Source organism: Bipolaris zeicola (assembly GCF_000523435.1).
Source record: "Bipolaris zeicola 26-R-13 unplaced genomic scaffold scaffold_173, whole genome shotgun sequence".
Classification (NCBI taxonomy): Eukaryota; Fungi; Ascomycota; class Dothideomycetes; order Pleosporales; family Pleosporaceae; genus Bipolaris; species Bipolaris zeicola.
The window spans coordinates 27,521-51,294 of NW_006912222.1; the positions used below are offsets into that span (position 1 = coordinate 27,521).

A 23,774-nucleotide genomic window follows, 5' to 3' on the forward strand; every position below is an offset into this window, starting at 1 on the left:
GTTAAGCGCTCAAGGCATAGCGGGAAGAAGTGGCAGCGTTGTGTGGACCAGTGAAGAAGCAATAGCGCTTGCGGACCGAAACCGCGAGAAAAGACACAGCCAAGGGCTGGCTGGCCTGATGGGATATGCGCCTCGTTGGTTGGCGTGGCCTTTGAGGTTGCTGCTTCATTTCGGGCCTGTAAGAGTATGCGCGCAGCTTTGTCGCAGCTTGAGAGCCCGGAAGTCCCACACCGAAGGTCTATTTTCATAAACCTCTGAGACGTGCGGGGCGCAACGGGCCGGTAGTGTTTGGCATTGAGCACGTAGTGCGATCTGTAGCGATGACGGGTGATCATCGTGATGTTGGGAGGGGACCGACCCAAAAGCTTCGTCGCGACGGCAATCTCCATAGTTTTTTGGCCCGCCTCGCGTGTGTCTGCCACATGTGCAAAGATGCAGATGCGCCACTCGACGCTAGCCTCGCTCCCGTCCTGCATGCATACACACATGGCCCACGGCCAATCCACCTTGCCATCGCCCATATCAGCCAAAATGCCCTCGAAACATAATGCCGCCATTGGTGAAGACGGCCAGACGTTGAAACACTGGACATCTCAACAGGTGCAATCAACTGCCGAATCACCATCTCAGACACCATGGCTTGGCGGGCCTGCTTCCAGGCGGCGCAAGCCACTCCAACACATGGTTACTTCGGCATCCAGATACGGCTCGCCAACTGGGCCTGCCTCTTAATCAGGAAACGTCTGTGCTGCATTTGGAATCTCCCAATCCAATACTTGGGTGACATCGGTGACTTATCCACACCCGTACCAGAAAGCCCACGTGTCGAAAGATAGATTCAATTATGTATTGCACCAACGCCATTGACTCCGCGCGCCAGAAACCCACCGCTCAAACCATATGTATGATGCGCACCGAACTTAACATCGGGTATAAAGCAAACAGAAAACCCTCCAAGGCCGATAACACCTATCCTCATGCCCAAACCCACCCTGGAATGAAACAAGATCGACTGGCATATGCATCGCGTTTGGAACAAGTGACATGCGCCCTTAGTTCTGGCTCCAAGCATTCCGCTCCTCTCTGAAACTACCATATGACGGGCTGAGCCGGTCCTCCTCATCTTCATTGTGCTCACTGACGTCGCGTGTTTCCCAATGATTGGCCTCGCTCGTCACGTGCGGCTTGATGTCTTGCTCCCGCTGCTCCTCCTCGCTTTGCTCGTCCACAGCAAACGGCCGATTCAGATTGTGCTCCGCCTCGGGATTGTGTGCCTCCGGCTCATCAGGGTTGAAGCCCTCTCGCACCTCTTCCGTCTCACCTTCCTTGGGATACGTGTGGCTGCAACAAAAGTCAGTCATCTGCACCATGTCTGCCTCAAGTCTAGACTTACACAAAATGCTTTGCCGGAACCTCGTTCCATCCTGGGCCTCCTTCCTTCCGTGCGCGCACCCGCTCCACCTCCTCAGCTTGGCGATCTTCAACAACCAAGTCCACAAGCTGCGTCCGGTCCGACTTGGCAGAGCTCGATGATGATGACTTTTGACGCAGAAGGTGGCTAAAGGGGGCGTGTGATTTGGAATGCGGTGACTTTGAGCGTGACGACCCTGCTGCGCTCGACCCCCGACGCTGCTTGCCCTTGTCTACAGACGATTGGATCTCCTTGATCTGGCTTTTCCGTCTTCGTTTGTGGTCCTTGGTTGGTTGTAGTAGATTGCGGTTGGTGGATGCAGTCAGTATGTTGGGATCTGCGTATAAGCGGTCTTCGCGTGATGGCCGATGCGCTTCGATGACGGGGTACTGTGTGCAAGTCAGCCAAATGTGCAATTCTGGTGATTTTGCCTACTTACATTCCAGTCCCCAAACTCTAGCTCACGTGCATTTTCATAGAGTCGCTCTTCATCAGCGTCTAGTTCGGGTTCTTCTACAACGTCAGGTGTCCCGTACTTGGCACCCTCGCCATTGAGAGCTTTGTGTGGTCCAGGGCTCATTGCTCGGGCGCGACTCGACGTGACTTTGCTAAGCAGAGGCTCATGCTCCGAGCCTTGTCCAGGTTTTGGAATCCAGTACTTGCCCTTGCCTCCTCTTTCGAAGCGCATTCCTTCAGCCATTCGTGCAGCTCTTGATGAAGATTCCTCGTGTGCAAGCACATTGTCACGCGCGTCAAAGTACCGATACTCGTAATGCTTGCCCGCAAAAGTCTCCTTGGTGTCCTGTATGAGATCGAGGGGACCAAACGCATCACGCAGTGCATACTTGACAGGCAACCTTGCGGCTGAGATGGTTGAGTCGGCATAATCGTGCCAGGAGAAGGCATACCAGTGAGCCACTGCAAAGAGGGGCATTTCGAAGCAGATGAGGGCATCCTGGATAGCAGCAGCTAGATTGTCAGGAGTGTAACCGGCGACGTCATCTGGGATAGCACCAAGGAACACGAGGATGGAAAGGAAAAAGCCTTGCCAGTAGGAAGCAAAAATGATGCCCTTGATGCACAGGAATTTGGGCATGGGACGGAAGGGCTTGAGGTCCGTGGACATGCAGACCCAGAACATGGCGAGCGCATACAGACTGATTGTGATGCTGATATTGTAGATCATGCCACTCCAGAAGTAGCCCGAAGTTAAGCCAATATAACCTTCCTGGTATGTGCCCGTGGCTTTCATGATGATGGTGGCCACCGACAGCAGCGGCTTGACCCATGTGTATTGAAGGATACCCCGTTTGATAGCAAGGAACGTGTGCGGGTCGGAGATGTCAATCTTGGAGCAGAATAGGTTCAGTGGCCATAGGTGGGAGACGGGGGCTCGACCGGTCATGAGGATAATGAGGGCGCGCTCGCCGCCAATGAAGTTAATAAGCAGTTGGAGGAAAGTGTAGATTGTGAAGGCCTGGACTGGTCAGTGTGTGCGAATCAGGGCGACAGTGATCTTGGTACCTCGTAAACGTCTCTGAAGGGCTCTACGTAGGCTGCTGCCGTAGTGGAGACCAAGCTGGCCCATGATGCGCCCGAGTAGATTGGCACCCTGTGGACGTTCAGTATAAGGACAAGGCAGACGCGTAATGAAGCCTACATAAGCAGTATACGGACGACATATCTTTGTAGCACTGGCTTCCTGTAGTTCTTCCTACATGTGGGTTAGTATAGGCTTCCCAGAACTGGAGGGGCCCTACTCACGTCTGTAACCAGACAGCACTATAGCTACGTCAGTGGGAGTCAACTATGGAGAAACTGCACTGCAACCTACACGACAGTGACCAGACTTGCTACGAGGGCGCAGACACCGGCCACTATGATTACTGCATGTGCAAAGCGAGCCCCAGTACCACCAGAGGAGAAGCCATCGGCTTCAAGGCCCTGGTGGAGGCTGCCTGCGTCCATAGTAACGAGGCGTGGGGATTGTTTGTTGGTAGTCGTGAGAGCTACCACAGAGGACAATAAAAAGAGGCCGAGAGAAGTTCAAGAGAAAAAGATGAGGAAGAAGAAAGGTGATGCTAGCGGCGGAGAACTACCATGGCGTGCAGTACAGGTCGCAGCCCAGGCGTTGTTGGTCTTATGCACGTCTCGCCTCCGCGGTGCTGTGGTAATAGGTTTGCGGAGGAGCAGAGAGGCCCAAGCTTGTTCTTCCCCCCCTGCACGTCGCCCATGACGCGCATCGACGCCTCCATTCTTTGGATCCCGAGGTAGCGCCATCCCCAACGCTACTTGATACACACTGTTCGTTGCTGCGATAATCGTATACACATACCTATATCACAGAAAAAGATTGCGCACGTAGAGACCAATGTCGCCCCGTTGATCTGGCGCCGCTCCAGCCCACTCGTCCCATGCATACTGACTGCAGCTGCCCATTGCCCGTCGTCTCCCCTATGGCGCCATGAAGACACACACACTTTGCCATAAAACGCGCTGCAATCATGGCGGGAATTGTCGCGGAGCCCTTGGATCCCCGCGACGGCTTCAACTGGTGAGCCCTCCGTGCGGGCGTGCTCGGAAACCCAAGTTAACGCTCGCAGGATCTTCCTCGTTGAACTGCTCATATGCGGCATCCTGACCATTTTCTTCCTCTTCTACTTCAACCGCCTGTTCGCGACTCTTGTCGCATACGCCATACGCGCATACACATGGCGCGCCTTCAATGCCTACATTGACATTACCGCCCTCCAAGTCTCGTTGCTTGGCGGCCGCCTCTTCTTTAAAGACATACGATATCACGGTCACAATGAGACGATCCTGGTACATGGCGGGTACATTACCTGGAACTACTGGCTGCGTCGCGTCAAAGATGCTGGCGTCTATACCGATGACGGCTCTGCACCTGGTAGTGACAGCGCCAGTCACTTTTCGAGTACTTCCCGTGCCAGATCCGGCAGTGCCAGTGGCAACGTGGACAAGGCAGAAAAAGGAGGCAAGCAGACGCGGAAGGAGCTGCCATGTCGCTTCTCAATCAAAGTGTCGGGAATCGAGGCTTTCCTGTACAACCGCAGCCCTGCCTATGACGGTATCATCGAAGCCGTACAAAAGAAGGCCGAGAGCGATGCCGCACAGCAAAAGACCCCCGAAGGTTCCGTTTCCGGATCGGAACTGCCAGAGAAGAACGAACACCACCACCATAATAAGCTGAAAAAGTCACATACCCAAGCCGAAAAGAAAGTCTCACGCCAGGATACAAGCCGCTCCACTGCACCTGGCCCCACCAAGGCCGACCTTCCCGCTTTCCTCAGGCTGCTCCCGGTCCATGTCGACATTGTCAAAGGCGCCATCGTTGTCGGGAACGAGCACACGCTAGCTGTTATGACTGCGCAATTTGAAAAAGCAACCGGCACTCTCGATGCATCGACCAGCGGACCCCTGGATGTGTATCGGCAGCTGTTCAATTTCCAAGTCACCCATCCCGTGGTCCATATGAAGCCTAACCCCGACTACAAGATTGGACAGCTTGATTCCGCCGTACAGTTCAAGCAAGAAGTTGCTGAGGGATCCTCGGAAGGTAGCATCATTGAAAAGGAAGCCAGTCATCAGAGGCATTGGCGCTGGTTGACGAGGCTCCCAAGCCTCTTTCGTTTCTTTTCAAAAGATAACGATTCAATCCACACTCACACCAAAAATAGTTCCGGGAACCACAACCCTGCTCTGAACTCACAGTGGACGTTTCCCGGGCGCGAGCGTTGGAAAGGACTGGCGCGTTATCTTGACGATACCACCAACGATGGTCACGGCGAGTGGGATGGTATCGAGTATGCAAAGACATCTTTGATCGCCGACTGTCCGTGTGTCAACATCTCCTTCTACTGGGACGTACCGGGTCCTGTGCCGAATGACATGGACCACAGTAAGTACGTGGACCCTGCGCGCCCATATGACATGAACGGATGTGCTCCGCCAGATTATGGTATGGACATACAGATATTTGGTGGCATAATCAACTATGGTCCATGGGCAGACCGACATCGTGGTGTCTTCCAGTCAATCTTCTTCCCCGCTTCACGCGTAGATGCTGTTCCTTCGACTCCCTTGAAGCCCGGAGACCTCCGCGTGCTGTCTGTTTTCAAGCTCTATCTCAGCATCGAAGAGGACACGGTACTGCGTATTCCAATTCGTGAATCTTCAAAAGACTGGAAATGGAAAGGCAAGGCCCACACCTTGGCGGCACATGATAAGCTGGGTGAGAACAAGGGTAAAGCAAAGTCTCGAATCAGGCGGGGAAAGCGTAGAGATGCTGCTGGGTCGCAGAATGTTCGCCCCTTTGCATGGATCGACGTCAAGATAGCTGAGAAATCTACTGTCAACTATGTTATGGACATGTACGCCTCCGAACACGGATATCAGAGCAAAGTAGACGTGGATGTCCCAAGCACCGAGATATCGTCGAGCGTGAACCATGGCCTCTTGTGGCGCTCTGGTGCGCTTGCCGTTGACTGCGACTTGTCTAACCCTCTAGGCTGGAACACCCTTCGAAAGTGGTTGTTCAACATCAAATGTCAAGACTTGGAACTTTTCTTGCTCAGAGATCACATGTTTCTCATTATGGATCTCGTTGCTGATTGGGGAACTGGCCCGCCGCCTGACTATTTCCTTTTTGTTCCCTTCCAGTATCTACTCAATGTCGACTTTTCCAACTTCAAGATTTATCTCAACACAAATGACTCCAACATCATCAACAATCCAGCCGATTTAGAAGACAATAACTTTGTCATCCTGTCCGGCAAGAGGCTGCAGGGCGACGTCTTCATACCGCTCGACAAGTTTCGCCCACTTCAGAATGAGATCAAATTCGACGTCAAAGGCCAAAACTTAGATCTCAAAATCTTGATGCCACCAAAGAACACGCTGCAGACATTCGTCCAGTCACCAAATGTGGCACACCTTGGCAGCCTCACGTTAAGTGGTAGCCATACCTTCATGGCTGAAACGTCTCCGATGAACACCGACAGACTCTACATGGACATTCAAGGACATAAGCTCAACCTTGAACTTTACGGCTGGCTCATACACCATTTCATGAAGATCAAGGATAACTATTTCGGCGACGACATGCACTTCAAGACACTGGAGGAGTTCCAGGGGCTCCCAGCCGCTAAAATTACAGCAGAAGGGGCATCGCCATTCGGCGATGCATCCAGCATCTCAAACGATCTGGATGTAATCCTCTGTGTTTCTGCAGACGATGTTTGTGTACTACTACCCGCCAATCTGTACTCTGCTGAGCGTGGCATCCGAGCGGATCTCCCATATGCTTCTGCTGATCTAAGGTTCACAAACTACTACATGGACTTGATGGTGAATTTCAGTCCAATTAGTATTTCTCTTGGGGGCTTGCTATCAGACGCTGATGTACCCAACGAGTTTTCGAGTGGCCGTACTGAACTGTTCGTCGACTCCACGGTCATCTATGGACACCGTCTATTCGGATTGCCACCACTTGAGCCAACCTACCTTTGCAGCTGGGATTTTGACGTCGGTAGGATTACCGGAGACTGCACATCGGAATTCCTCGAGGTAGCAGCAGGAGCAGCACGTTCGTTTGCCTTCACGCTTGACGATGATGAGAATACTTTACCTCTTACAGAAATACCTATCATCCACGATACTACCTTCCTCCGCCTCAGGACACATGATATCGGCATCTGCATACATATAGCAAAAGAGGCTCTTGTGCTGAAGACAAGACCCGTATCTCTGAACTTCAACGACCTTGCTGGAGCTACTTTCTCTGAGCGCCTCCATGTTGTTGTGCCTGACCTGACCGTCATTGCTGTTCCATCAGAGGCTGCATCGCACCACAGAGTGCGGTCCAGGGAAGGGGATGATATTGTACCTCAAGCTTACCTCCAGACCACAATCTCGCTTGACTTGTTAACGCGAAAGCTGGACTTTTCAGAGGAACGCGCACGCCAGCAGGCTCACCTCAGAATGCACGACCAAAGGACTCAGCGTACTGGCTTCATTCTCTCAGGTGACCAGAGCTCTTTTCGTCAAGAGGATGGCATGAGAAATAATCTGCGTCCATCTGCTATGCAGTATCCCGACGTGCCTCATCCCATATTCCTTTATGGGCCGCCGAGTGGCCAAGATGGTTCGTTCACATCTTCCAACCTCTCCTCAGTCCGTTCGTCTACTACAGGGCGAAGGTTACGTCAAAAGAGCAAGCAATCTTCATCGGCCTCATCCTTTGCCGACAGCATTCGATCTACACTTCGCCGCAAACCAGGTCATAGGGCCATAGGCTCTAACGAAAGCGGGGCTCGGCTTGAAGCTTCACCAAGATTCTCAAATTTCAAACGTCACTCCCATGTGCCACCTGAAACTAGCGACAATCAGGAACAAGGTTGGGTCCCCTCATCTATTGCATTCTCTAGCAATTTGGCTGCACCTTGCTTTGCTTTTGAGGAACTAACGCCAGATCTTTCTGAGGTGCCACCATTCCCTGCAATACCTGCTATCCAACAGCAAAAGAGCATCAGTGACGTCGTATTTGATGATGTGGCAGCTAAGCGTTTTGATGAGAGTTTCACGCACACCAGTATACTGGTTAGTGCTCAGCCAGGTATACGGGCGTATTGCACACCCGAGTTCGTTACCTGTGTTGCAGAATTGATCGAGCTGCTTCAGCCCAGGCGACCCGAGGATCTGTTGGATGACTTCCAACTTAGTGTTATGACTAAGATTCTTCAAAACCGAAATAGACTGGAGGGGAAAGGCAGCTCACTTGAGTTCAATATTCGCATACCGTTCACCCACATCAGATTCCAGCACAGCTTCCAATCCCATTCTGTTCAGGAGACGGGCCAGGATCAGTACGATGTTGTTCTCAATCGACTTGGCCTTACGGCAAGACTCAAGAAATTCCCGGGAGAGCGAGCTGGGGAAGACACCATTGCGCTGCACTCAACGCTGGGGTCTCTTGGTCTTTCTGTGGCTGAGCGCGCTCTCGACACTGCTACTAGAAGTGTTGCGATTCAAGCTGAGATGAGAGATGTCCTGTTCTGGATGTTTCAAGGCAACACGACATCGATAAATGTGTCTTTTCGGACCTTTGAAAACGCAATGGCAAGTAAGAAGGTGGACTATTTGGCAGCGCTTATTCACCGTACAGCACTCATGGCTGAAACGCTCATTCATCAGTTCGCCGAAGTCGATCAAAGATATCAGCAGCGATTGCGCTATCTCGCCTGGCATCTCAGCTGTGCACAAGACCAATATGCGGATCCAGCATTTCTCACTAAAGCGTCGTATGCTTTACGCGCAACAAGGGACCATCTACGCAGCCATGACTCATGGAAGATTATTTCCAGGTTTCGCTATACTTGGCAGTGTCTGCCACAAGCCGAGAAGGACGCTCTCCTAAGCGATTGCTCTTGCTCAGATGTGACGTCTCCAGAAGATGCCGAACAACAAATTATTGCAATGTTGGACCAGTGGCGTACATGGGATCTCGCACACGTGAAGAAGAGTTTTGCAATCCAATTCCTCTTTGGACACCTGGAAAATAAATTGCCGACGTCAGAATCCGCGCCTTTGTATATTGACATCAAGTCTGCTGAGATCAAGCTGACAGTCGATCCTGGTCCACGGCAAAGCGAGGTCTCGCTGAAGCTTTTGGCAATCAACGTTGCGTTGTTGCCTCCCACGCAACACAATGGACTCATGCTGGTCGACTCCGAGGACGTTCCAAGGAAGACTACAATTGTTCAGATAAGCTCAAGAACAACCGCATTCCATATCCGGTGGGAAATCTGTGAGCTTGCTGAATCCTTGCTGAAGCTTTTCCAAAAGGAGAATATCAAAGCAATCGAGCAGGCCAAATCGACACCTACCGACAAACTCTCGGGACCAGGTCCCACGTCCGATCAAGATTTGCAGGTGGTATTCGCGACCGATAAGGTTCAAATCACTCTAGACACCTTCAACCTCAAGAGTATCAATACTGCTCAAAACATGCGCTTCTCTTTTCTCGATGCGGATAGCAGGGCGTCAAAATTGGGCGAAGTCTTGTCTGCTCATCTGCATGTTGACGTAGCTGTGAGCGAGCTCATCTCGCGCTCACGTCTAGTTGCCAAGACCCAGTTCGAACGACCAAGTATAGATTTCGCAATGACAGAACAGAGCAGCGCGGAGAGGTTGCCCAACGAGATCAAGGTGGCCGCGACAAGCCACAGAATTACTGTAAAGGTACAAGATGATGTGCTTGGCCTTATCGAACTCGCAGACAGGGTGCTCAAAGACGAGGTAGCTTATTTCCATCGTCAATCTGCAGCACTACAAGAGATCACGAAAGTAGATCAAAAGCTCGAAAAGCCCAAAGAAGATATATCACAGCTTCCAAACATCTCTCTGGCGCTGTTCATGGACTCATACCAAATTGAGCTCGCTGTATTGCAGCCTTGTGGCTGGTCGATCACGGGTTCATCTGGACGCATTGCCGTTATTCCAGCTCTCGGAAAGCGCATCACACTGCAGGTTGATTACGATCTTGAAGCCAGTCTTCACAGGCTATACAGCGCATCAAAAGAAGGTTCTCACGTTATCAGTTCAGTCGAGCTGCCACCACTCAATGGAAGATTGACTATCAAACAAAATGAAACTCAGACAAGAATTGCTGCGTCGGGCATTGTCGAAAAGGTACACGTCCAAGCGTCCGAGATCCAGAGCCTGATATCTACTATCAACAAACCCGAGATGGCACAAATGCTCAAGGCAGTCCAGGACGATATCGAGGTTTTGAAGACTCACATTGGGGAAATGTTTCCGGCTTCTGCAAAGTCACCAGTTCCACAACCCCCAACGTCTTCTCGGGACACGTTGTTCACTGTGAAAATGACATTCCATGGAATGCACATAGCTGCAAGCGCTCCAGGCCAAGGCAAAGATTCACCAACCGCAAATCTTGCGTTCCGACTTTCGACTGTACAACTCAACGCCACGAACATCGACGCAGATCAAAGCATTATGCTTTATCCTGAGGCAGTCGTGCGAATTCACGAGGTCACAGTCGACCTGAGTTTGAAGGATCCTGACTCGGTTCGTCGCTGTGGCAACTTGACCTTCAGCGCAGTCTTCCAAGCTACAACCGATCAGGAATCCGAGCCCACGCGTAGGGTTTACCGTGTGCGAAGCGCGGGCCTGGAAGTGAATGCATTCGCAGATACCGCATCTGCTGTTGTAGATGTCATGAATCATCTCCAGGACCGAATCAAGGATTTGGACCTTTCCAAAGAAAAGAGGTATCTGCGGCGTCTTCGACATACTAAGAGTAGAATCTCTCAGCGATGTGCCCGTAGTCTCAAACAGCATGCAGAACAAGACGCTGAGAGCGACTCTTCTGGGGCCCTTTTTACATCCACATACTCTTTGGAACTTCTTGACCTACAAGTCAGCTGGATCGTCGGCAACTCGGTCGCTCCTTTTCCACAGAACGAGATTGAGGATCTTGTGCTCTCCTTTGGAAGAATTGATCTATCAACGCAAAAAGATGATGCAGCACGGTTGATGATTGAAGACATGCGGCTCCAGATGGTGCCAGTATCGGCAAACAAGAAAAACCGCTCACTGAACTCAGCATTGCTACCCAAAATGGTCTTCAATGTCGCATATGCGTCTACAAAGGATACACGTAAACTCGCATTCTTTGCTGCTGGAAAGTCTCTCGATCTCCAGCTGGACTCGCATTTCATTTTGCCTGGGAACATCATCGAGCAATCAATTTCTCTTGCTGGGAAAAAGTTCCGTGAGGCCTCTGCAAATTGGAGCATGACCCCTACGACGACTGGCGCACAAAGAAAGAATCCTTTTGGGAACAAACGCCTAGCTTCATTGACAGCTGACGTCAACTTTGCTGGAGCTGTAGTTCATATCCACGGTAGCGATGCGACGCCAGCCCAAGGCTCCTCGAGTAGGGCTCAACAGAAAGGAAGGTACAGCCAGTTTGTGGGTGACGAGTCAAAAAGTAGCATGGCTTTGCGTGCGCCTGGCGTGGCGGTCCGGATTGAGTACATGGACGATGGCAGTGATCCCTCTTTGAACGCCGAGCTTCGTGTTGACGGATCCACCAACACTCTGCTCCCCACCGTGGTGCCTATCATTATCGACATCTCCGATAGCATCAAATCAGTAGTCCGTGAAAAAGATGACAAAGGAACATCTGATTCGCCTAACCAGCCCGAACAACCACAAGGACAATCTAAGCCAGCTGCGAAACTTCTAGAGGACGAGAACATCATCACAGCCGATCCTGCCACGCTTTTGGGTAGAACGAGGCTAAACCTCGGGCTCAGGATATGCAAGCAAGAGTTCAGTCTTAGTTGCCAGCCCATCGCTCGCGTTGCAGCAATTGCCAAGGTCGAAGACATTTACATTACCGTCAACAGCGTCAAGTCTCAAGAGCATGGCCATTTCTTTGCTGCGTCCGCCATGTTTGAGAAGCTTCAAACCACTGTTCAACATGTCTACTCTCGCGAATCCACCTTCAGCCTCGATATGGAATCTATTGTTCTCTCGCTCGTGAATAGCAAACATCTCAGCGGCACTAGTGGTATTTCTGCTATTCTTAAGATCAATCCGACCGCTCTTCAGATCAATGCGCGTCAACTGCAAGACTTTTTGCTGTTTCGAGAAATCTGGGTACCCCCAGAAATCAGGCGGGCATCCAAGCCGACACCGGAAAATGTCAATTTCGAGCCACAAGAGTACCTCATACAACGCTACCAGCAAGTTGCTGCGGCTACGGCCTTTCCATGGAACGCCAACATAGCTATCGCAGATGTCAAGGTTGATCTAGACCTTGGTCAATCCATTGGAAAGTCATGGCTACATATCCATAACCTGTGGGCATCTTCTAAGAAGACTACTACAGCGGAGCAGAATCTTTGCGTTGGTGTAGAGAAGATTGGTGTCGAAAGTACCGGTCGTACAAGTGGTTTCATTGATCTACATGATATCAAAGTGCGCACTTCGATTGGATGGCCACTGCAAGATCCAGGCACTCGTCAAACGCCGCTCATTCAAGCTTCAGTGGCTTTCCGTCAATTGCGTGTTAAGACAGGTTTCGACTTCCAGGCTTTCCTCATGGCAGATATTGCTGATTTTGGCTTCATGATGTACAACGTCCGTCCAGAAGGTGATGATGTACAAGACCGACTGGTTGCCATTCTCGATGGTGGCAAAGTCCACGTGTTTTGCCATGCGACGAGTGCTGCGCAAGGTCTAGCACTGTGGCAGGCAGTTGAGCGACTGATTCAGGACAACCAACAAGCATACAAGCAGTCTCTCAAGGACATCGAAAAGTTCCTTCGTCGCAAATCGTCCATAGCTGAACCGTTCGATCGTTCGCCATCCCAGAGCCAGATTCTCCCGAAATCCGACCAAGACAGCTTCAAGGCACCAATCTCACTACATACGGACGTGGTGCTGACACTTCGCTCAATACGCTTTGGTGTCTTCCCCTCAACCTTTATAGACAACCAGGTCCTGATGCTTGAAGCCGGCGACATGCAAGCCCGTTTCGCCGTTGCGCTCGAAAAGAAAAACAAGATACATTCCAGTCTAGGAATGACGCTAGGCCAGCTCTCAGTAGCCCTCTCCTCCGTACCAACACCCAAGAAGAGCAAGCCCGTCACCGAACTCGATGTCGAAGACGTCTCCACAAGCGTCAGTTCCGCCCGCGGCGGCACCATCCTCCGGGTCCCCAAAGTCATCGCAACAATGCACACCTGGCAAGTTCCCAAAAGCACGCACATCGACTACCTCTTCCGCAGCTCCCTCGAGGGCAAAGTCGACGTCGGCTGGAACTACTCGCGCATCTCCTACATCCGCACCATGTGGTCTAACCATTCTCGAACCCTCGCCTCGCGCCTCGGCAAGCCCCTCCCAGAATCAAACATTAAAATCAGCACATCACAAACCCTTCAGGATGCTTCCGATAACCCCGACTCCAGCGCCTCGACGACGGATAAAACAGCCATGCCCTCGGGCCGTCCGCGCGCCCCCTCCACATCCTCTGACAATCAAGAAAAGATCACGGCGGTCGTTAATGTCCCGCAGTCGAAATACGAGTACACGCCTCTTGAGCCGCCATTGATCGAAACACCGCAGTTGAGAGATATGGGTGAGGCGACGCCTCCGCTGGAGTGGATCGGGTTGCACAGGGATCGTTTGCCGAATGTCACGCATCAGATTGTTATTGTGACGTTGCTTGAGGTGGCGAGGGAGGTTGAGGAGGCGTATGAGAGGATTTTGGGGAGTAGTTAGATGTTCCTTTTGAGATGGATTGATGTGGGAAGGAGGAGGGAGCATGAAAGAAGGAGAGGTGTGTATACATCATATTTTTTTTGTGCGTTGAGCAAGGCGTTACTACGGGTTGAGTTTGGGAAACGGTAGCATAGGTTTGGCGTTTGTAAATGTAGAATTGGTTTTAGTCGATCTTCTTTTTTTGGTTTTGACAGTAATTGTCTTCACCAGAAGAATGAAAGTTATGTATAGAAGCAGAAAATGGAAAAGCTATTCGATTTATTTAACACTTCCCTCGTGCAGATGTTGATTCAATCGGGGTTTTGCCTTCAGCAAAGAAAATGATATATATTCCCAAAAGCGATGATGAGAAAGTGTGTCTAGTATTAAAAGATTGAGAGCGAGCAAAAGCGAGGGGCAGAGGAATTCCGGGCAACGGATCCGGTCCTTTTGTCGGAAGCAAATGCAATGTCTTTTCCCTTTCGGCCCGCTGCAAATAACACCTTCTCTTCCTTCCTCGCATTGCAAAAGTTTAAACTACGAAAATTTTAGAAAGTATCGCGGTTCATACTAAAGAGGAAAGTTTTGAATTGATCCTATTGAAACTCCTCCGCTCTCTCAAGTAAAGTTTCTCCCGATTGAATCTGACGTCAGCTGCTGTCATTCCAACCGGGGAGAGAAATCTCGTTCTGGAAGGTATTTCTTTTTGGCGTGTTGCTCGGGTGGGTTAAAATAAAGTTCTCCGCTAAAGGTACCCTGTTTTCGATTTGGAATCCGTTTTTTCCCGTATGCTATACCTAATCTACATTTCCGTGTAAGACAAAAGAAATGGACGTAGAAATAAGGTTATTACGTTCCGAAAGGGGGGAGCCTCTGTTCGGTTTTTGCGTTCTTTTGAGTTTTGGACTACGGAACTAACGATACCTACTGGGTTACCCATTGGAGAAAAACGCTCCTTACAACTGGCGGTTTGTGAACGTGCAATTCGACTAGATCCTGTGTGATTGATAGTGGGCGCTAGCTTATCAAGTCATCATGATGAAATAGAGTTCTGAACCAAAATAACTTCCTCTCTGTATTCTACATTCAGATTCCGGAAAGTTCTTGGCTACGAGAATAGGTTGCCACTTCCTTATCGAAGCGCCCCAAACTACAAGGGCAACAGAACTGATATGGAAACCTTTGAACCGAACAGGCCCAAACGTATCATTGGATGCGCATCCTAGCTTTTTTCCGCGTTGCATGGAATTGAACGTTCTTGGCTGTTGAAACTTCTAGGTTTTATCCATGCCTTGTTTTGTTTTGTAATCGGTTTTCGTCTCGAAAAGATAGTTGATGATGGTAGAATAGAGTTTCGGAGCTACTTCGCAAGCCGTTACGCTCTATCTGTAAAGACCTAACGCAGAGATTTAGCCCTTTAAGCCTTGCACGTGTAGATGACTGAACCTCGGAGAGCTATCTGTAACTTTTCTTAGTTCGTAAATAATCCTTGTATATTGACGCTGTCGTTTGTATCTGTGAAGTTTTAGTGCTTAGAACAACCGAAGTAGCGGTAGACAACAAATCCACGCAGATCAATCATATCCGACTTCCTCATTATCAACCCTTACGGCTGCAATATATAAAGGATGAATAGAATCGATCATTTTAGAATCATCACTGCAACTTCCACATCCAAGTATCCGACTTCAAAAACCTTTACAACTATTCTTTCTCAATCAAAAAATCAACATATCCTCAAAATGCTTTTCACAAAAGCTGCGATTGCAGTTGCGGCAGTAGCCAGTATCGCTTTGGCTGCACCAATAAACATGAACGGCGTAGCTGCCCTAGCCCAGCGCAGGTCGACCAATGTCCATCCATGTCCTTCGGGCGAATGTAAAGGGAAGCGCTTTCGAGCTTAATTTCAGTGACGGGCTCCTGGGATGGTCCTCCCGACATCACCAAGGTCAAACGCCAAAACAACTGAGTTCGACCTATATCCCGTAGACGACAACAACAACAAGAATGAGAAGCTTCAAAGTATAGAGTGGATATGGGACGCAAAGGGATGGAACGAAGACGGGTAGATGGATTTATTTTCAACACTAGATTTTCTTTTTACGAAGGGATGTAAGGGGGAAAGGGGGACGCAGAGCAATCAAGTACTACCGGTGATTACGATCAGTTGGAGCCGGATAGTAACAGGACAAGCACAAGTTCTTAGCCTTGACATGTTTTGCGAAAACAGGCTTAAAGGTGTCACTTCGAAGATGGCGTTTGCGACTGTTGGGCCTGGACAAGTACCATATTACCCCAGAAATTGTAGCATGGAAATAGGAATGATTAAGGGTGTTTCTTTTTCAGTTTGGTATCGTTACCACAATTTGATTTCTTGAGTAGGCTTCTATATTCGCCAAAATGATTATTACCTCACAAGTGCTCGCTGTAGATAATACTTGTGCTCAACCCTATCAATCGTGCTGCTATCTTGTATAATGTAGAATTGTGTACCACAAGATTATTTACTCCGGCACTGTATCCGTTTATGAGACACAACATGTCAATTGTACTATTGATCCAAGAGAAGTCCAACGCCATAAACAAATAGGTATCTCATAATCAAGTCGTGAATAAACGCCATGCCCTAGACCCCGACGCCATCATCTAAACCACGATTGGCGCCCAGTGCGAATACGAATACTCCCGTGCCAACTCAAAGTGTCCGCCAGAAGTAATTTGTGTAAAAGTGTCGCGAAAACTTGGGGTCAATATTGACAACATGTACGTCTCCCTTTGCAGCATTGCGAATGACAGCCTTGTTGTACTCGCCGGTGGTCGGGTCAGCCTCGACGTCGATGCCGAGGGTACGGTAGAGTTTGAGTTTCAATCTGCAATACCTGTTAGCCTTTCACTTGTTACTCACGGGGGTTTCAACTTACACAGTAGCATCTTCGCCTGCCTTGGGATCGACACCCCCTTCGACACCCTCCTCTTCTAGCTCGCTGGCTACATTTCCTAGTCTTGCCAGGTCACTTTGCAGTCTCTCGCCCTCGATTTCCAAATCGCTGGCTTGTTTCGCAATCTTGAACTTCTCGGTGTCGAGTCGTAAAATCTCAGCCGCGTGGTTGGTAGGGTTGTGCTGTGATAGTGTGTGGTTGTGGTTTGCGGAGAGTGTTTGGTGAGTGCGGTTCAGCGCGCTTAGAGAGGACTGGATGGAGCGCAAGTGCTGTGTGCGGAATTCGCTCAGGGTACTGAGAGATTCGTTGATGCGGTGAAGCGAAGTTTTGTCATTACCAATTTTGAAGTGCGAGGTGCATTGCGCAATGAGCTGCTGGTGTGTTAGTCGTTGTGCGCCAATCGCATGGACAGGATGTTCCTTACGGCAGCGGGATCTTCGTCAAGAAGCATTGTGAATAGTTTACTTGGATCGCGTGACGAATGTGTGGGTATCTGAGTTTGATACAACGTGTGCTTGGGTGTGGTGTGGCAGACTGGTGATCATGTGTATGGCGAGGGAGGCGTGGTGTTGATGTTCTTGTTTGGATGGCCCGTGCTAGCAGCGCGTGCATGGCAACGGAGTCTGTGATTGTGGCGTGAGACGCAGGTGTGGCGCATTTGTGGCGTTTGCAAGATCCGAGGCGTACGTCACGGTAAAAGATCGCCTGCTCGGCTTAGGCACCTGAAGCTTTCACGAGACCGCCCGCTCCTGACGCCGAAAACCTCTACCAAGTAACCCTACGATACCCACCTACAAAGGCCTTTTGGAAGACGCATTTTGACTTGGTTTTCCCACAACACCAGCCGTCGCCATGCCGCCGTCATTACCGTGTGAGTGGGATAACGACTTCTGGGCCGACGAACGCTCATTCCCCTTAGATGCTGCCGATGTAGAGTCGCCTCTTAAGCCTGAAGAGCTGCAAGTCCTTCGCGCACAGTACGAGAAAGAGGGCGAATATGTTGGGTTGCAGACAAAGTTCAACTACGCATGGGTACGACTTCCCCGCTCTAACGGCTGTACCTCCACATGTGCGCAACGCCATATGCGACAACCAGGCTCATGATACTTTAGGGCTTGATCAAGTCAACCTCTCGTCCCGACCAACAAGAGGGCGTGCGCTTGCTCTCTGAGATCTTTCGCAACTCGCGCGAGCGTCGGCGCGAATGCCTCTACTACCTCGCTCTGGGCAACTACAAGCTCGGCAATTACGCTGAGGCCCGACGATACAACGAGCTCTTGCTGGAGCTGGAGCCTGCAAACTTGCAGGCTGGGAGCTTGAAGAGTCTCATCGACGAGAAGGTTGCAAAGGAAGGGCTTGTAGGCGCCGCGATTGTGGGAGGAATTGTTGTTGCTGCGGGCGTGGTGGGGAGCTTGCTACTAAGGGGTGGCCCGCGCAGATCGTGAAGTATGACCAACGGCGTTTCTCAGTCAAGATCAAGACGGAGGAACGGTAAAAAGTTGGGCATTCGTGCGCGTTGATGATACAAACACTTGGAAAGGCGTTGGTGGGCTCTATACCTCTGGCCAAGATGGTCAAACAAGACGACATTTGAATACTTTGTAAATACAAAACCCTGTAATTCGCATTTGTGACCACGGACGAATACCAGCAGATGTCTGCGTCTGCTGCGTCGTCTGAATGTGACTGCTTCAACGGGTGGACAAAGCTGGAAGCCAATGGAACATGAAAGAAACCGAGGGACAGTCAATGGAACAAACGTGCCGCAGAGTCACGACCGGACAATCAATCGCATCGTGAACAAAATCACGCCAGCCGACCCGAGCATCCTCTTACTTCTCGACTACGCCCATTCAAATCCGGTTTTCCTCAAGCGCCCGTTAGACGAGTTCCGATCGTCTAAGACGCCCGCGGCGGGACATTCGTTGGATCCCTGCCCCGATAGCAACGTCATTTCCATCTGACATCGTCCGCACCAAATCGCCAAATCTCGCCGCACGCTTCTTCTTGACATTTCTTCTCTGCCAATCCACGATCTATTCAGCGCTTCTGGACTTCACAGTCATACTCTGTACCTGTCTGCATCTGCAGGGCGTCCCCACTTGGACAGCGTAACTGCCGACGGCGCATGACAGGGCTCCGAATTGATTGACTTGGGCGGTAGCTTCCGATCGACGTTTGTGCCTCTCCACTACTAGAGCGTTGCTTCCTGACTGGATCACTTGCACCAAACTCTCGACTACGCCCTATCACCCTACATATTATCCTACGCGATACGTACGCTATCATGGACCGGTCAAGTGGTGAGAATGCGCAATCACAAACCCAGCGGCCCGGCCACCGCGACATGATGTTTTGTCACGAATGCGCCGATGAATGGTACCGGGACGAACATGGTCTATCCTGCCCAGAATGCGGCTCAGACTTCACAGAGATCGTGAGTTGAGGCCGTCAGACCCAGCTTCCAGCTCACCACACGAGATGAAGCGGACATGAGTCGACTTTTGCTAATCCGGACCAGATTGAAGAGAACAATGACCCCCGAGACAGTAACATGTTTGGACATGACGGCGACGACTCTGACTCCATACCTGGTTTTGGACAAGGCCAACCTCGCAATCCGCACCATAATTCGTCGCATAATGACGATCCAGAGGAGGACGACATTAGCAATATTCGATTCGTACAGACCGCCCCCGGACGCTACAACCTACAAGCTACTGTCACCAGGTCCGTGTCCCCCCACGGAGGCATGCCACCAGGATCCATAGGCGGCTTTATGGCCATGCTGAACGGCTTGACTGGCGCTGGCCTACGGCCGCAGGGCCAGCAACAGACTCCGGGGCAAGGCCAGGGTGAAGGTCTCTTTTCTGGCCCAGGGACCAATCAGAATCATTCTGCTTTCCACGAATCACAGAACGAAGGTACAGAAGGAGGCCCTCAGATCCGGGGAGGAAGATTCACATACCACGGTGGAGTTCGTCTCTTTCCTCCCGGCGGAAACGGCGCTGGGCGGGCCGAGCCTGTGGACGAGCTAACAAAGTAAGCAAAGCATACTGATCCATGACGATGCAATTGCTAATAAGGTGGATAGCGTTATGACGGGGCTCTTTGCCGCTTTCGGTGCACCTCCTGGCCACGTTCACGCCCATGCCTTTCCTCAAGGCGGAGCCCAGGGCTCTTTTAGTGGAGAGCACACTCATGGCCCTGGAGAACGGGTCATGGGCAACCCCATTCTCAACTTGTTCTCTGCAATGGGCATGATGGTTCCTGGGGCTGGCAACATGGGAGACTTTGTATATTCACAAGAAGGCCTCGACCGCATCGTCTCTCAGCTCATGGAACAGACGGCGACCAGCAATGCACCCGGCCCCGCCACTCAGGCTGATATCGACGCCCTACCCCGGAAAGAAGTTACCGAGGAGATGCTAGGCGAAGAGCACAAGGCTGAATGCAGCATATGCATGGACGAGGTCAATATCGGTGAACAGGTGACAATGCTGCCGTGCAAGCATTGGTTCCATCACCCGTGCATATCCGCATGGCTGCTAGAGCACGATACCTGCCCGCATTGCCGAAAGGGCATCACCAAGGGTGGTCAGGACCAGTCTGGCAACCCTGCCCCATCGGGCGGTCACGATGATCCCACATCCCAGATGCCTGGTGCGTTTACTGCGGGTTCAGGCACGTCGACTGACCCCCACGATGAGCCTGCAGCATCCCCAGGTCCACAATCCTCCACCGAGGGCAACTCGTCTAATAACGTAGATGCAGGCTCAGGCAATGGTGGCATCAGCGACCGGATACGAAGGGGTCTGTTTGGATCTCCACATTAGTTCGAATGAGCAGTTTGTGTTTTGTCAATATTAGCTGACACTCTTTTTTGTTTCATGCACAGGACGGAATCATTTGAGGAGGAGCAGAGAAGTTTTCCGTGAGGCGAGAAGAAACCGGCGGAGCGATACTGGCGGATATGCATGGGGCGAGAGTCAACTCAGTCGAGAAATCATGTCGAGGACCAGGGCTATCGCCCACCCTGGACATGGCCAGCAAATGGCTTTGCTGCACGTCTTGCACCGCCGTTCGCAGTCGGAGGGGGCACAAGTGCAGACGGGGCGATCGCCCAGTGGCGCTCCCACGTGTGCAAGTGGAGGTGCTCCACCGCCTGTTTGCTCGTCTGAAGACGACGGTGCGCAGCCTGGTGCTGAGTCGAGGGCGGTCAGGCGGAGCTGGCGATCGGGTCTTGCAGCAGCATCAGCATCAGCTCGCACAAGGCGTCAACGGTCGACATGAGTCGAGGGGGTGTGCATTGGCCGTCCATTACAGTGGTTTAGCGGGTGGGCCTTTCTTGATGGGTGCTATTTGGCGTTTCTTTGTTTGCCTTGATTCCTCTTTCCCCCCGGCGTGTGAAGATGTGTTTTAGCGGGTTTCCTTGGTTTACATGAGTGTATGTGTGTTTATTTCCCCCTCCCTTTCCATTCCTCCCTCCTCGACGGATGGCCAAGCAAGGTTTAGGTAGTAAGCATAGTCTAGGGCGTTTTGAAGCTTAAATTGAGTTTCCATCACTTTTTCACTAGTGAACTATTGTAAATTGTTTTGCTTGATTGTGGGTGGTTCATAATATGTACGTTTTTTTTTCATACGTACACCAACTTACACAGAACGGAATGAACGTTGAACAGGGTAGGTGCTTACCCACACCACGGCACACAAATAACGAGGGGGGCTTACCTTTTTTTTACCTTTCAAGCTTCCCCCGCCCTCTTCTCCCCCCACGTAAATTGACTGAATAACCCCCATATTCGCAGCAAGCTCTCCTAGTTGGTGCATACTAAAAAACAAACTTGCCGGGTACTATCACCACTATATTATTGCTATTTTTTTTCCGCGGCTTATCCCCACCCACCTCTCTGCTCGGTCTTTTTTTTTTTGCAAACTCAGCGGTGCGTCGAAGGAGCATAGCTTACACTATTCTATGTATGTACGTCGATTTGGACTAGGTAAGTTGGACTTCAACGGCGGGGGGGGGGGTTTCAATTTCTGTTTCTTGCTCTTGCGGGTTTTATCCGTTTTTTTTTATTCGGATGAGGCGGGCGGGAAATGGTTTTAATTTAGAGTAGTGCAGTGTGATGATCTTTTGTGATTGGGAAGAGGCGGTGGAGGAAGGGGGGGGGGAAAGATAGTGTGAAGTGAGTGGCTGGGGTTGAATGTTTGGTTGGCGCGGGGGAGGGGGATGGGCGGCGCTTGTGCTTGCTCAACGGGCGAGGCGGCGGGTGCGGATATGCAGGGTATACTTTTCGAAAGGGAAAGAAAGGGACGAGGAAAGGGGAAAAAAAGGCCGACTGGCGTGGGTGTTTGGAAGGGGGGTTTGAGATGGTGTGGTGATACGCGTTTGATGCGGTGAGGGATACGAATGAAAGATTTTTTTCTTTGCATGTCTTGATGTTGGGATTTTTTTGTTGATTGTGTAGTTTCTATTTGGGTTGGAGTGTTTTATTCACTTTTCTTTATGCATGAGGGTGGTTGGTTAGTTGGAGGGAATTAAGCTTTAGGGCTTTGGAGCACTTGGGCGAGGTAAAGGTCGTCCTTGACTACTAAGGCGATCACGAGCGTGATAGTGACATGGGGGCGAGGCGAGGCGTGCAACAGGACGAGGCTAGGGCGCTTTGGGCGAGTGGAAAAATGATGCTGATGGTGCGGATCGCCCGAACAACGCATCAACGCATCGACCGCTTAGTTTTTCTCTTCCTGTCATTTGAACGAGGGAAGAGGGAAAAAAGAGGGAAGTAAGCCCCGTAGCCCTGTTTTTTTGTATGTTTAGTTGGCTGGCTGGCAGATGCGCGTGCGCATGATACAGGGTGCAGCTGTCACGCTTTGTTGTTTAGTTGCCGCGGACCTCAGAGGTACGTAGAGAAGACAAAAAAAGAAAAGAGGAAAGTACATATTCACATGCTTTGCAGGATAACGGGCAAACAGAAGTGAAACTGTGCTTCGTTCTCAGGATTCAGCAGAAAAAAAATCACGACAAAAAAAGGCCGTGTGTTCCTGCAGGCCATTGGCGTTCGCATCATGCCGAGTCACATTTTCACGCGTCGTGTCCGTGCTGGGGCCTTGTGCGGGCGATGCGAGCGCTCGGTCAACAGTTTGGGGAGGGGAGGGAGGGGGGGGGGCAATTGGAGGGGTTGGAGGGGCAAAGTGGGAGAGAGAGCGAGTCGAGTGAGGTGTGTCGTGCAGGCTACCGCGCGTGCGAGAGAAAAGGTCGATGGTGGTCCGAAGGTGTGCAAAAGCACGTCGTTCTTGGACGCGACGTGGTGGTACTGACGTGCAGAGCTGTGATTGGCGTATGGGGGGTACCCGCGAGCAGTGGTGGAGACGTGGTGTGCTGGTGAGGAAGAGAGGCGGGGGGGCGAATACAGTACAAAAGGCCAGTCATGTCCTGGTTGTGTCTTGATCTCCAGGCAGACTCCTTGGGTGACCATCAAGGAAACAAAACCAAAAGAAAAAAAGAGATGACGGCAGCATCCGTCGACAACCTCATCGTCATGGCCAATGGTCAGTGGTCGATGGGGCGTTGTTGAAGATGGGGCGGCGGCAGCAGTGATGGCGGTAGTGGTGGTGGTGGCAGGGTTGTTAGTCGAGGCGGTAAGAAAGGGCAGGGGTGTGGAGCCGCGTGGGTGGGCGCGGACTGTGACCGCCCGTCATGCCATGCCATGGGCTTTTGTGTGTCTGGCGGCTTTGGGCGCGCATTAAAGCGTGTGAAGGGCAAGGCCGTGTCACAGCTGCTAAGAGGGATAGCATCGTATATGACTGGCTCTCCCCTCCCTCCTGCTCTGCATCATCCTCGTAGCCGACTGTTAGCGCCCGACTGCCCACCAGGGCTTGCATGCAGGATCCAACGTGTTGCTGTGCTTGTACATAAGTAAAGCTCCATTTCGTACCGTGCGGTGAGGAGACTTGACGGCCCGCCCACATTCAGAAAGGGCAACAAAATTTTCTTGTCGACGGACGTTCTCTTGATTGGATTGCCCTAAATCTGCCGTCCTAGTGGCGCTTCATCAAAAGCCCACCCCGACCAAACCCGACCGACTGATAGCACAAGAAGCGCGTGAATC

General features: G+C 51.2%; 5 protein-coding genes across 5 annotated transcripts; 3 read left to right on the top strand and 2 right to left on the bottom strand.

Moving 5' to 3' along the window:
- Positions 1-118: 118 nt before the first annotated feature.
- Positions 119-580, top strand: COCCADRAFT_39527 (uncharacterized protein; the record flags this gene model as incomplete). Its single annotated transcript, XM_007717302.1, has 3 exons — positions 119-236; positions 286-467; positions 527-580. The coding sequence occupies 3 exons, from the start codon at positions 119-121 to the stop codon at positions 578-580; spliced, it is 354 nt and encodes a 117-aa protein (XP_007715492.1).
- Positions 581-1,052: 472 nt separating this feature from the next.
- COCCADRAFT_28847 (uncharacterized protein) lies at positions 1,053-3,379 on the bottom strand (the record flags this gene model as incomplete). The annotated part of the gene is made up of 7 exons (XM_007717292.1): positions 1,053-1,341; positions 1,394-1,800; positions 1,851-2,888; positions 2,936-3,023; positions 3,072-3,125; positions 3,176-3,193; positions 3,246-3,379. 7 exons carry the CDS (start codon positions 3,377-3,379, stop codon positions 1,053-1,055), a joined length of 2,028 nt encoding a protein of 675 aa, XP_007715482.1.
- A 536-nt stretch (positions 3,380-3,915) lies between these two features.
- Positions 3,916-13,744, top strand: COCCADRAFT_104476 (uncharacterized protein; the record flags this gene model as incomplete). Its single annotated transcript, XM_007717303.1, has 3 exons — positions 3,916-3,965; positions 4,015-8,211; positions 8,257-13,744. 3 exons carry the CDS (start codon positions 3,916-3,918, stop codon positions 13,742-13,744), a joined length of 9,735 nt encoding a protein of 3,244 aa, XP_007715493.1.
- A 2,674-nt stretch (positions 13,745-16,418) lies between these two features.
- COCCADRAFT_28849 (uncharacterized protein) lies at positions 16,419-17,113 on the bottom strand (the record flags this gene model as incomplete). Its single annotated transcript, XM_007717293.1, has 3 exons — positions 16,419-16,593; positions 16,645-17,033; positions 17,087-17,113. The coding sequence occupies 3 exons, from the start codon at positions 17,111-17,113 to the stop codon at positions 16,419-16,421; spliced, it is 591 nt and encodes a 196-aa protein (XP_007715483.1).
- Positions 17,114-17,514: 401 nt separating this feature from the next.
- On the top strand, positions 17,515-20,498 carry COCCADRAFT_104469 (uncharacterized protein; the record flags this gene model as incomplete). The annotated part of the gene is made up of 7 exons (XM_007717304.1): positions 17,515-17,533; positions 17,582-17,694; positions 17,775-18,020; positions 18,827-19,099; positions 19,184-19,704; positions 19,757-20,340; positions 20,389-20,498. The coding sequence occupies 7 exons, from the start codon at positions 17,515-17,517 to the stop codon at positions 20,496-20,498; spliced, it is 1,866 nt and encodes a 621-aa protein (XP_007715494.1).
- Positions 20,499-23,774: the final 3,276 nt, after the last annotated feature.